This window comes from Phallusia mammillata, chromosome 4 (assembly GCF_965637545.1).
Source record: "Phallusia mammillata chromosome 4, kaPhaMamm4.hap1.1, whole genome shotgun sequence".
Classification (NCBI taxonomy): Eukaryota; Metazoa; Chordata; class Ascidiacea; order Phlebobranchia; family Ascidiidae; genus Phallusia; species Phallusia mammillata.
This window is the reverse complement of record NC_137255.1, coordinates 10,337,890-10,350,556: the sequence shown is the minus strand read 5'-3', so window position 1 is coordinate 10,350,556 and position 12,667 is coordinate 10,337,890. Positions and strand designations below refer to the sequence as shown.

The window sequence follows — 12,667 nt, the reverse complement described above, 5'->3', positions numbered from 1 at the left end:
CTTAACTGTAACAATAAATTACTGTCTTTAGGACCACTAATTACATAAAACTAATGACATGGCTTGTACATCATCTTTTTAACTAATTTAAATTAATGACCATAAAATTATTTTAGAACCCAAGTGATCAATGTGTATAGGCCGTGATGTTGCATAAAATAATAAATAGAAGTGCATTAACAAAAAATAACAGTATGTAAAAAACAACTTCGTTTTTTTAAAGCTTCCCAACATTTACAAACTAAAGAGTAAAGATATTTTAAACAGATTTTTATTTATTCGTTTAATTTTTAAATATTCACATGTAAAAGATATTGTTTTTAATTAATAACAAGGTCCGGTAAACTTCATTTAAACGTTTAAACTTCTAATTACATTGAACTGTTTCTGAAAGTGAAAATTGCATCCACGAAGAAAACGAAAACAATGCCACAGTTTAAATGTAGCTGTTGCTCGAAAAACGCACTCGTGCGTTTCGGATAAAGCATTATTTTTGTGGTAAATGGGAAAAAGATTTTATTTTGTAATAGTTTCAAACCGCACCCACCAAATCATTTTAATCAAAAAAAATCTAGCTGGGTTGGTTTAGGGCTCTAAATTCACTTAACATTGTTTACTGATCTAGGTTTTTCTGATTGACAAGAACAAGCAATCTTTCAAAGGTTGTGTGGGTTGAATTACTGAAGTGGTGATACTCCCCGTTCTGCTCGCGTCAATCTTTTAAACAATAGGTTCTGATCACATTTCGTTTCAGGCCCGGTTTATTGGCATCATATACTATTACTGCCACATTACTAGACAATTTGCTATTCAGCATAAAAGTGGGCAGTCCAGGTGTAGAAAATGAGTTTACTACGCGAAGATATGCTCATAAAAAGCCTGAAGCAAGTTAGCTTACAGAGATTACGTAATCTCAAGATGGACATGGATAAACTAGCTAGGGATTCTCGAATAAAAAGCGAAGAATCGTTTTGGTCCCTGCTTGAATTTCACAACATAAGGTAGGCCTAGCCTATACGATTTGTACCTATAGATTTTCCCCAAAAAATTTTAACAAGGCCAAACAGATTACCTGCTGATAAAAAACTTATGTTTTCACATCAGACTGGATGAGAGAACTCGTCGAGAGTTTGGTCACATAATAATCGACAACAGAGGAGTGAATGTGGAAACCGCTCTTCGTCATTTGAAGAAGGCCCAACGACAAACCGGTAATCAGTGCAAATAAACTTTATCAAAGTCAATTTTGCCATTCACTTTTCCAGGCTGTGTGTTGCTTCGGTAAAACTGTTAATGAGGCCTTTTATTTTGCGCAACAATTTTAGGAAGAGACAGTGTGGAAGTATTACCGAAGGAACCTCACACAACCACACCTGACTCAAAACGGTAAGAAAATGTCTTGCTTCCAAACGTAAGGTTAGCGGTTCTTAAACTTTTCGGTAATGATAATAAAGTTACTTTTCATGAAATTTTCAGAAGTTTAAATTGACTATTTATGCCGCGTCGCTTTTGGGGAACTTTTTTATTTTTTGTACGCATTTTGGGACATGGAAATACCTGGCTTAATACCTTTAGTGCCAAATAAGTGTCCAAATACACTATTTGTCAAGCACTTTGAATCAATTTTGGCCATGTTTAGAAAGTCTTGAAAATAAATTACATACAGTTGCAATATAAGGTACGGTGTCATTTCATCTAAACGTTTATTGCACGTAATAAATTTGGAAGAAGTGTAGACGTTTTTAAAAATGTAGAAAAATGTCATCTAACTTTTGCGTACCTTGTTTAGTTTGGTACCAGCAGCAACCCCAACAGTCCCGACTTTCAAACCGGTTTTATCAACCGAAAAACGCAACTACAAACTTGACAAGTTCCGTTCAAAAGCAAGAGGTTTGGGAAAGTTGTCGGCGGCTCTAAAAGATAAAAACGCCAAGTCTGTGCAACCAAAAACTGCAAGTAATGCTGATGAAAAACGTGAGAATGAAAATACGACTACACTTGCGTCTCCAAGTCAAGAAGCTTCTGTAAAAGATAAAAATGAACAAGGTGAGATTATTTGGCTTATTTTATACGCTGCAAATAAAATTTAGTATGCTAATTTTACCAGTGAAAACAAAATCTAAATATTGAAAATTTAACATGATATTCATTGCTTTGCCGGATATTGTTTTTGACTTCAATGTAGGGTAATAACATTGAGTTTTTGCACGTTACTCATAAACGTTCATACAACGTTCTTTAAGTTTAGACAAAATTCAATTTGTACCAATTTAATATAATTTATGGTTCATATTTGTAGAATCATCTAACGAAAAGTTGAAAACCGTTGCAACAAGCACTAGTGAAACGACAAAACCTAAACCTAAGATTTCACAAGCATCGTCGTCACCCAAGTTGCTACAAATACTGTTACGAGAAGAAAACCCACCAGCACAAACTGCTGAACGTGAAAATAATAACGCAAAAGAAACACCAGATTACACAGACAATGAAAACAAGGAGGAATCAAACGAACTCATCAAAAATCAAAAGAGTTTATTAACAAACAAGTCGGAGGAAAACGGTAAGGATCAAATCAAAAAGAACTCAGTGCCTAAAGCAAGTATCAGTAAGGAAACGAAACAATTACCCACCAATGTTGGAAAAGAGGACAACATACCATCTACTGACCAGTCAGTGTCGCTAGAGAGCACTCATGACGAAAAAGAGGAACCGGCCGATCACACGTGTGTTGACAATTTAGACAGAAACGAAAATACCAAATCCATTCACAGTGATGCCAATGAAAAGGATGAAAACAGTGAGGATGCAAACCAAGGATTCGAAATAAACCTAGATGATACAAAACATGTAACACAGAAGGTAAAGAAAAACGACGAGACTGTGCCAACAACGATGCAAACGGATAACAGTAATGATGAGCCTGTAGAAAATGATTTGATACAAAGCAGTGACAGTGAGGATAAACCAACGACAAAATTACAAAGCAAAGTTGATGATAAAGCAGCAACGCCCCAACAAACAGAAGACGACGATGAAAGCACTACCGAGGAAATTAAGATTGACGAGCCAGAAGAAGTCTTGGAGATAAACAAAACGGAAAAAGACAATCTTGCGGACCCAGAAGATTCTCACAAACTTCCACTTGATTTTGAAGACAGTGAATTAACGGGTTTGGAAGGTAACCTAAAAGTCGAGCTAACAACTGATAGTTCACAAGCCGACAAGAGCGATGAACAGTCAAAAATCGATGAAAAGGATCAAAACCCAACGAACATCACAGAACTTACAGAAACAAACAACAAAAATAAGAAACAGTCTACAAATAACACTGACGAATCTAAACTAATCGATAAAACTGAAAATGGAAGCAAACAAACACCAAAGGAAGAAAGCACTACATATCAGGACCCGGAACAGTCAGATCCAACTGTTCATGAAAGCAAAAACGAACCTCAACTTCTAGACAGGGCTGATTCTCATTCGATTACTACATTATCCTCGGATAATGAATCAGAAAGTGATGAGGCATATGAGAAAAGCTCCGATCTTTCAAAGTTTAGTGAACATTTTCAAAACTGGAAAGCACAAAACGAAGTTGGTCTAGCTGTTCAATGGGTGTAAGTATTTTATATCACATAACGCTGTTAATTTGCCATTATATGACCTTAGTAAACAGTTTATTAAAGCTCAAATTATCTAAATTTTAGTGTTTTTAATGTTTTTTTGCTCAGCAGTATGTGAGTTCATACAGACACACAAAAACATATGTATATAGAGGTAAAAATCTCAAGTGAGCTCTCAGGCAAAACATGAAAAATGTATTTTGTTTACAGATACGGCTGCAGCACTGCCTACCCCCAGAATATGAAGATAAACAGCAACAATGAGCTTGTATACTTCTCTGGATGTGTTGTGATTGTCTACAACCACGTTCGCAAGTCACAAAGACATTATTTGGAACACAGCGGGTTTATAACTGGGTAATTTTTCTGAATGAATACGAAAACGTTTAAATACATATCTCAGCTTCAATTGCATGATAACATCATAGAGATGAAGTTTTTGCTTGCATAGGAAAACACAACAGACTGAAACGGAGCGTAATTTGGCCAGATAACTGTTCTGGTATAACGTAAATGTTTCCAGCCTTTGGGCGAATCTACCTAACTACTTCTGTATTCCTTTGTTTCCCAACTTAAGTCATTTTTTGGTTCGAACATGTGGTTCGTTAAGTTAGGGGGAAAGTGATTCTCAAAAGATGTGTAGGGTACAAGTTTAATACTCACGTCGGCGTTTGTTAGTCGTTTAAACACAAAGCTAAATTATCATGACCAACCAGAAATGCTGAATTATGCTTTTGCGAATTGCTACTTTCTAATGGATCCGTGAATCTTCCATTTTATAGAATTGCCGTTCACCCCAACGAAGCTCGTATTGCATCGGCCCAGCTTGGTACAAGCAAACAAGCAAACAGTACAACCGATATATCGTCAGCGGTGGGATTCGGACAAACACACATTCGTGTATGGAACTGTGACACGATGGAAACTGTCACAGTGATTGGGATTGGAATAATTAGACGCCCGGTTTACAGATTGCAATTTCTCGACTACCAGGTATAGTAAATATTGCGTTACGATTAAAACCAAGGTCAAATAAACTTGGTCTTTTCGGATTAGTTCTTCCTCGTGCTTAATAATTAGGAACTTTACTTGAACATAGGCTTAAATAATCCTGACCCGAATACACACTCGGGCACATTTCCGACTTTGCACAAATTGATAGCGTGGTAAATTTGTTGTGTTTAGCCAAAAAAGGTAAATTTTTCTTTTGGGGCTTAGTCCTGTAAAAACTGGCGAACCTTGGCAATTGAAAGTTCCATTGCTGTTGTAAATACCAATCTCGCGTTTTTGCACTTTGTCGAGTCCGTTTTTATTTTAGGACTACTTCGTCACGATAGAAAACGACGAAGCATGCACGCTGACGTTATGGGAGGGCGGTTGTCGTGTAACGAGTGTGGAAACAGTTTTTCAAGAAGTTTCTCTACCGACTTTCGTCAAACCGAAACCTGAAGTGAAACGCCCAAAGACATCGTTGATGCAGAAAACTGGAACCAATTCTCCAATTAGGCCCAGGGCAGAAACAGTCGTTGGTAAGAATTTTGTAAAGGCTTAAATTTATTTGAGATGATTGTGTGATAACGTTTATTTTGTCGAAAGATATGGAAGCAACCAGAAAATGGTGACAAACACGCTTTGCTTGTAGAAGGATAAAAAACGTGATTGCAACACATTTGGAAGCTACTCAAACATTGCAAAATTTAATTCTGTAAATTCCCGCTAACGGTGCAAACGCCAAATTGCTATTTTATTTTTAATAATTAGCTTTTTTGACCTCTAACAATAAGGGTTTGTCTTAATCTTGGTCGGTTTCGGCGTAATATCAGTTACACAATTCGCAACACTGTGGAGTGAGCTGACAACTAATTTATGATGTCACAAACAAATGTCAGTTGCTATAAAATTATTGTGTCATAAACATTTTAGGCCATGGGAAAAACAAAACGTTTTTTTTTTATCAAAATCAGGCTACCCAAAAAATTCTCAGGTCATCCAAAGTTAGTTCGCGACCCATACACAGGGAAACGTTTGGGAAACACGACCCATATACTTTGCTGATATAAATTATTAGCCTACAAACACCATACAATGACAAACCAGATTTGGTTGAAACAGGTTCGAGGAATTTTTCACCTTCCAACAATGGTCCTCGGTGTATTGGGGCAATACACACTGGAGAAGGCAAATTTATCACTGCCGGAAAACGTCAAATTAATTTCTGGCGATTGTTGGATGAATACGACAACGAATACGTGCAAGGAGAAAGTGACGGAGCCCAATTGTCGTCACCAACGATGTAAGTTTGACAACCCGATGATGGGTAGAGCTATAAACGTAAGAACTCACAGTAAAATGGCTTGCTAAATGCCGATAGATAACGCAAAGAGCCAGGTTATTTAAATTAACGTTAAGACTAGGACAGGGTTAGGGACGAAATCAAAACTCGTGCCTTGAATATTTAAATCGCAAACTTTGCTGGTTTATGAAATATGCTAGCTCATAGTCAAGAAGAACAGGCTTAACGGTAAAGTTTAACAATGGAGATTATTTAACTTAAAGGCGCACCTCTGGAACTGTTGTGTAGAAAAATTACAAAAAAAATCCACGGGTAAAATTGGGGCTTGTTTCACGAATGTAAAATGTTACTGATGCAACAGACACAATACACGCAATATCTTTTCAAATTAAATAATGAGTTTATAGTTGTCTGCAAAGCTTACGAAAAATTTTGGATCACGGTGTACAATAAATTTTAACTGTGATAAGATTTGTTGTTGGGTTGTTTTATTAAGAAGTTTAAAATGTAATATCTACTTTTAGTGGACACTTTGGTGCCAACTTCTTTAAAGCCGAGTTTTTGTCATGTTGCTGTTATACGGATCGCTTCACCGATGGAAGCATGTTGACTGGAGATTCAAATGGAACTCTTCTCTTGTGGGACGAATCGGCCAAAACTCCAGTGCGTGGTTTTGCGCATGCGCACGAGTGTCACCTGTCATCGATATGCGTCAGCGAATCTGGTCAGTAAAGATTGTTTACGATTACTGTTATATCACATTTAAACTATTTTGTAAGCAATTGACATGGCTGTAAGTTTGTAGAGTAGGTGGATGTTCATAACACTTGGTTGTATTGATTTGCCCGGTTTGGTTAGTTTACTTTGGCTACACATTCATATAAGGCGGATTTTAAACACAGTTGGTGAAGGTGTACATAACTTAGAGAGTTGATACTTTCCTAGACCATCGCCAAGATTTAAAAAATCTAATTTGAGCTTGAAAAGCTGTATCCAAATCGGTTACATAATTTGCATACTTTCCCACTTGTTTACACAGGTCACATCTTTACTTCCGGGGCGCGTGACAGACTCGTCAAGGCGTTCGCGAGTCGTAAGTCTAAATTTGAATGTTGCGGCAAACTAAAGATCCCGTCAGAATTCGGATCCGCCACGTGCATTGATGTTGTCAAGACAACTCTCTTTGTAGCAACGGAAAAGCATGTCATCCTGGCTGCAAGTTTAAATTTTGATCAGCCAGCTCCTGTAAGCAAAACAAAGTTACTACATAAGCGCTCCCAGTCTACACAATCGATTGGAAAGGTGGCAAAGGTCTCTGCTACCGAAGAAAGCCCTTCCGAGAAAACAACATCGTCTGTTATCGTCTGTTGGGAAGACCAAGAGGTTGCCCGGGGTTGGAAATATCGGGGAAAATGCATGGCGGCGCTTAAGCCACTCAAGTACAAGAATAGAAGATTACGAGGTAAGGCCAATTTGAGTCATTTTGAGGTTGGCACTAAAATAAAACATGATGTAACTCTTTTTTGAAAAGCGACGTGGGATAAAAAAAACGCAGTTTGTTTTGCTTTGTCATCAAAAGACAACATGACAGCCAGATACAAACTGCAAACACGGATACACTACGTCGCGTCAAAATTAAGTGCCAAAACCAACGTCTGTTTAAAGGCAAAAACGGCAGACATAAATCTTCCCTATTTGCCGAAATAAAATCTTCTTTTTTTCGTCCTTATTTTCAAGATCAGGAAGCAAATTTAGGTAACGATGTGAGAAAATAATGTATTTTAGAGAGTATAAAAGTGTTTCAATTACAGGGACAGAGAGTCTTGACGAATACAGGTCGCTGCTATCAGCAGCCATCTCATCAACTGAACTCAAACCTTCTCTTCGACAGCTTCCTAAAAGCGCAGGGTAAAATAATATTTTGTGAAGACAATGAACATGTTTTTGCATTCTATTTGTTGTTGATGAGATTTTGTGCACGTTAAATGTGCTACGAAGTAATTTTTAGCATCTGAAACTATAGCTATGTCGACTTTAAACATGTGTGGTTAATAAAACGAACGAAAATTTCTAAACAATTCTCTATGCGCCGTATTTTTTAGTTTTAAGTCCCTGTGTACGGATCTGCATTTTTATTCGATTTCTAATGCTTGCAGGGTAAGAAGAAAATTTCCGGATAACCTGCCTACCCAGGCGTGGAAGAGTAGACATGAAAAATATAATCAAACTGCTGAAGATAAACTTTCATTTTCCAACCTTCATCCACAACTCCATGCCCACAAAAGAATTCTGTCAAGGTTTTTTTGATTATTGTGTAATCCAGGGCGCTATAATGCAAAACGCTTGATTAGGATTGAAACTTAAATCTTTCCACTATGCACTGTTGGTCACTTGCATAGTGAAATGTCGTTGCGTAATTATTGCTGGTTAAGCTATTCTAGTGAAGAGGCGTAAGCAGGCTCGTTTGAAAGTTTTGGCACATATACCTACTTGACCATAGCTATACTTGAGAAACATCACAAAGAATGTGAACACTAAATATTATTCCCGAAAGTGTACTATTTGCTACTCAGTCGTTGCGTTTGGAAACTAATTTGTTTAAATTTGCAAATTTGCATATTACTCTCGGTGTACAGTGTCAACATTTTAAATTCTAGGGAGAAAGCGCGAAACGAGGACCCAAGTAAATACGACGAGACTTACATGCACCAAAATTTCGTCAGAGGCCACGATTTGTTTTACTCAGATGGTGAAAAGAAGCAACGGGTGACAGAATTTTTCGTTTCAGTAAGCAACGATGGATGGATTCACATTTACAGTGCTGGCGAACAAACGTAAAAAATACTGCAAATTTAATTGTTTTAAACTGATGAAAAAAGTAGTAAACCAGATTTAAAGCTCGGTTACATCCACCAAATAACTTTATTTAACTTGGAACGCGTTTCCAAACGATTAAACGTGACTAACTTGCAGACATGAGCAGATACAGCTTTTTGTCGTATTGCACAAATAATTTTTTTCCGGTTTTGTTTTACGTAAATAGAAAACGACTTTCGTGCTGCCTGAAAAGATGAGAATGGTACTAAAAAATATTCACACACATGCTTTCTTATAATTTTTCATTTCGTTTCAGGATCATCGGTCGGTGTAAAGTTCCTGAACTTGACGGTGTGACGTGTGTTGACACGAGCGCCCGAAGACAGTTTGTTGCCATTGGTAACTTGGCCGGAAAGTTAACTCTTGCACGAATTAATAAAACTGCGTTTGAGGTAAAATGTTCTTGAAGTTTTTTATTGCTTTGAAACTCTTAAATCCGCAAAGTTCTAAATAACGCATCTTTTTATTTTCTATTTAATGTGGTATAATTCAACTAAGCACTGTAGGACTCTTTTCTGGGCCCTCACCAAAAACCTTCTGAACAGCAGTAAATGGTAAACTCGAAAGAGAATGTAACTCATCTAGATCGTGAAGCCAAAGTGGCATGGCGACTCTTTGCACATACAACTCTAAATGGACTGTTTTAGACTGTGTAAACACCATGTATAACTATAGCATGTACTATTTTTGTACAGTTGTTTCCTCCACTGAGTTTCTACTGCACTTCCGAGGGCAAGTCCGCTATAAACCAACTACGATTTTCTCCGAGCGGATGCAAACTGCTGGTGTCGGTCGGATGCGACATCGCTATCTGTCACGTGACTAGGTCGCAAGTGACGGAAATTACCCGGTATGTAAACAAACCACAACAGCAATTTAAAATATACAATACAGCAATTCAAGGTGGCGGTTTAAAGCGAGAAGTAATAAGGAAAGCTGAAATTTAATAACTTTTATGTGACTGCGTTTGCTCTTGCTTATGTTTTTTTTAAAAAAAGGGTAAAAAAAAGGGGGGAAATTTTTTGTCAGCATTTTGTGGCGTGTTTCAGTTGCACCGGTCACCAATCGAACACTATATCTGGACTGGACTGGACGAGAAAGAAACACAAAGATTCTTATTTTATTCGGTCATGTGGAAACCAGTCAAGTATGTGTAGGCTACATTTCAAGTTGTGGGAATGCACATTTGTGTTTACATACTGTTGATCCTAGAATTGGAATTAAAAGTGTGGAATGCGAAAACTACGCGAGAAGCGAGTTTCATAGATGATCAAGACGAGAGGCATTGGGCGTCTCACACATGCGTTCTTAACTTCAATTCAAAAGGTGCGTAAACACTACCAGTTTTGATAAAACTAATTTTGTTTCCATCTCGGCCTTATAGAATAATTTTCAAAACACACAAGTAAATTTACACTTAGGTTTCTTGCGCACTTTTATGTCCTAGCGTTCTGTAATATAAATGGCATCATGTTTCATATTTGAACATCTACCAGATGCATATTTAACAAAAAAACAACAACTATTCTTTGAAACATACAGGACAGTGGACGCAGTTTGATGATTCCAGCTATACAGCTCATACAGTGCAAATCAGTTCATGGAAATCAAGCAAACATTCAAGTACAGGATTATTTTGCGTCGGTGATGTTGAAGGTGTCATCACCATGGGAGCGTATCCATGTCTTGACACAACTACCACACGAACATACAGGTTCGTTACGATTGATTGTGATTAAAATCTGTTAAGTATCAGCGCCAAGTCAAAAAAAATTTGTATGCTTTTTTGTAGAGCTCACGCCACCAGTGTAACCAGTGTTGTTGGTTTATCTAACAAGCAACAAATTCTTACTACGGCTGATGACGACCCCAGCGTGGTCCAGTGGAAAATATGCAAGGCTTGAGTCAGCCCAAATGTAATTTGGCCTGAAACATTTGCAGACTTTTATAAAATATTTACGTTGTTTAATACGAATCTACATTAAGAATGACGTAATAATACACAAAAAGGTATTTCCTAATATTTTTTTCTCCAAACGATGGAAGCTAAAACTGACATAATAACCAGATAGACATTCGTAATTTACCGGGTAACACTTGCACTTTTTGATTTTAATAAAGACAAAATCTTGTAACGTTGCTTTGTATTCAATGTTTATGACTAAAACCCAAACTCCTCAGATGATCTATCTGTCAAAAACGCAAAAAATACACTTCTGGTGAAATCGTCTTTGTCAAGTGAAAAACAGCAAATCGTTTTTATACGTTAAAAACGACAAACCTTGTGTTTAAATTTACAATTTTCTGTCGCTTTGTTTCAATCAATAAAGGGCAGTTGAATCATGATTCTCTATTTTGTCTTGAGAACGGTAGTTAGATGCGTTTTACCTGCTCTTAAATTGATACAGCTCGATTTTGGATCATATGAATATTACTAGTGACAAAGTTGTTAGTGTATGGAACATTGGTTCTTAAACTATTTAGTTATTTTATAGCAGCCCATGCTCAAATTACTATTGTTATACAGTATTGAAACTTAATGTATGTACAGCTCCCTAAAATGAAAGCTTGAATTAACAGATACAGCAAATGTAGCCTAATTGCTACGAAATTATACGTAGGATTAAGCAATGTCTGGGATTGTAATAAAAATGCAAAAACAAGCGCTGATTCAATTTTACGGACTACTCTGTGCTGATTTTTTACCCGTAATAGTACACAAAAAATCAGGAGGTTGTCACGAAAAAATACGCCTTTTTATTCCTCGTCCTACAAAGTAACGTTTTTGCGTTCTCATTGTTAATATTTTTTTGTAAAAAGTGATATTTGTGCTGCACCTAAATTTAGAACAGTGTCTTTTTGTGTCCAAATTCGACGTTTGTGTCAAATTCAGTTAAATTTGTGTCTTATCTTATTAAATTTTAGGTGCAAGCAACTTAATTAAAGTCATATTCAAGATGACAAACTGTTAAAAGTCAAATGTTAGGTGATACACTTCAAACTTGCAGTTGGGTTGTCAGTTTAGTGCTATATTCATATTATCAGTATTTTTTTTTCATTTCGTTTTAATTCGTTACCTTTATGGTGGTTTACTGTACAGCTAAAGACACTCGCCATGAGAAGCGCAGTAAAAAAATATGATACCATAATAGTAGAAAAACATAGGTATTAGTCCATGTCGTAGATATATACATATATATTCTATTAAAAATTTTAAAACGTACGCAATAAAGCCGACAAACTAGGGTTGGGTAACGAGTCCTATCAGTCAAGTCTCAAGTCAAGTCAGTAGGGGTTCGAGTCCCAAGTCAAGTCGAGTCACAAGGGGTTCGAGTCTCAAGTCGAGTTAAGTCAAATGAGGTTCGAGTCTCAAGTCGAGTCAAGTCAAGTCACTAGCGGTTCGAGTCAATTATGGGTTATTATGTCAGTCACAATAAATGGTATACGTGCTTACATTTATTGTTTAAACATCATTCCCGTGTGTTCAAACTGCTCTAAACACATTTTGTAGAACTTAAAAAGTATTACCAGCCTAGTAGCCATATGCGCCAGACCTTTTTTATGCCTATTGTGTGCAAACAATGCGAAAAGCAGATGCCACAAGCGTCACAATATTGATTATGACGTCATAAAAACTAAGACTGTCAATCTGTGTATCAAGTTAGAAATTAATTTAGGCTTTTTAAACGCCATTAGATGGTATATATATAAAATATAAGTATTTTTTTACATCATACCCATCAAGGGGTCGCGTAGAAATTTTTGTTTTAAATTGGGGTCGCAGAGCAAGAAAGTTTGAGTACCGTATTTGCTCGATTGTAAGCCGCGGCTTATATTGTTTTTTAGCTGCCGTTTGTGCGGCTTATAATTG

General features: G+C 36.9%; 1 protein-coding gene across 1 annotated transcript; it reads left to right on the top strand.

The window, feature by feature from the left end:
• LOC145223839 (uncharacterized) lies at positions 1–11,096 on the top strand. The gene is made up of 20 exons (XM_080090236.1): positions 1–1,001; positions 1,105–1,211; positions 1,326–1,386; positions 1,790–2,046; positions 2,300–3,620; positions 3,837–3,983; positions 4,409–4,619; positions 4,945–5,155; positions 5,739–5,919; positions 6,444–6,643; positions 6,959–7,381; positions 7,731–7,827; positions 8,076–8,216; positions 8,577–8,753; positions 9,053–9,188; positions 9,492–9,646; positions 9,846–9,943; positions 10,009–10,122; positions 10,339–10,510; positions 10,589–11,096. The coding sequence occupies exons 1-20, from the start codon at positions 844–846 to the stop codon at positions 10,698–10,700; spliced, it is 4,479 nt and encodes a 1,492-aa protein (XP_079946362.1). The 5' UTR covers positions 1–843; the 3' UTR covers positions 10,701–11,096.
• The last annotated feature ends 1,571 nt before the right edge of the window (positions 11,097–12,667 follow it).

Excerpts from the sequence above, each read along its gene's own strand:
- LOC145223839 (XM_080090236.1), top strand. The coding sequence starts at position 844 with ATGAGTTTACTACGCGAAGATATGCTCATAAAAAGCCTGAAGCAAGTT. Across the intron at positions 1,002-1,104 it reads CTTGAATTTCACAACATAAG|ACTGGATGAGAGAACTCGTC; the intron begins GTAGGCCTAGCC and ends TTTTCACATCAG. Across the intron at positions 8,754-9,052 it reads TACAGTGCTGGCGAACAAAC|GATCATCGGTCGGTGTAAAG; the intron begins GTAAAAAATACT and ends ATTTCGTTTCAG.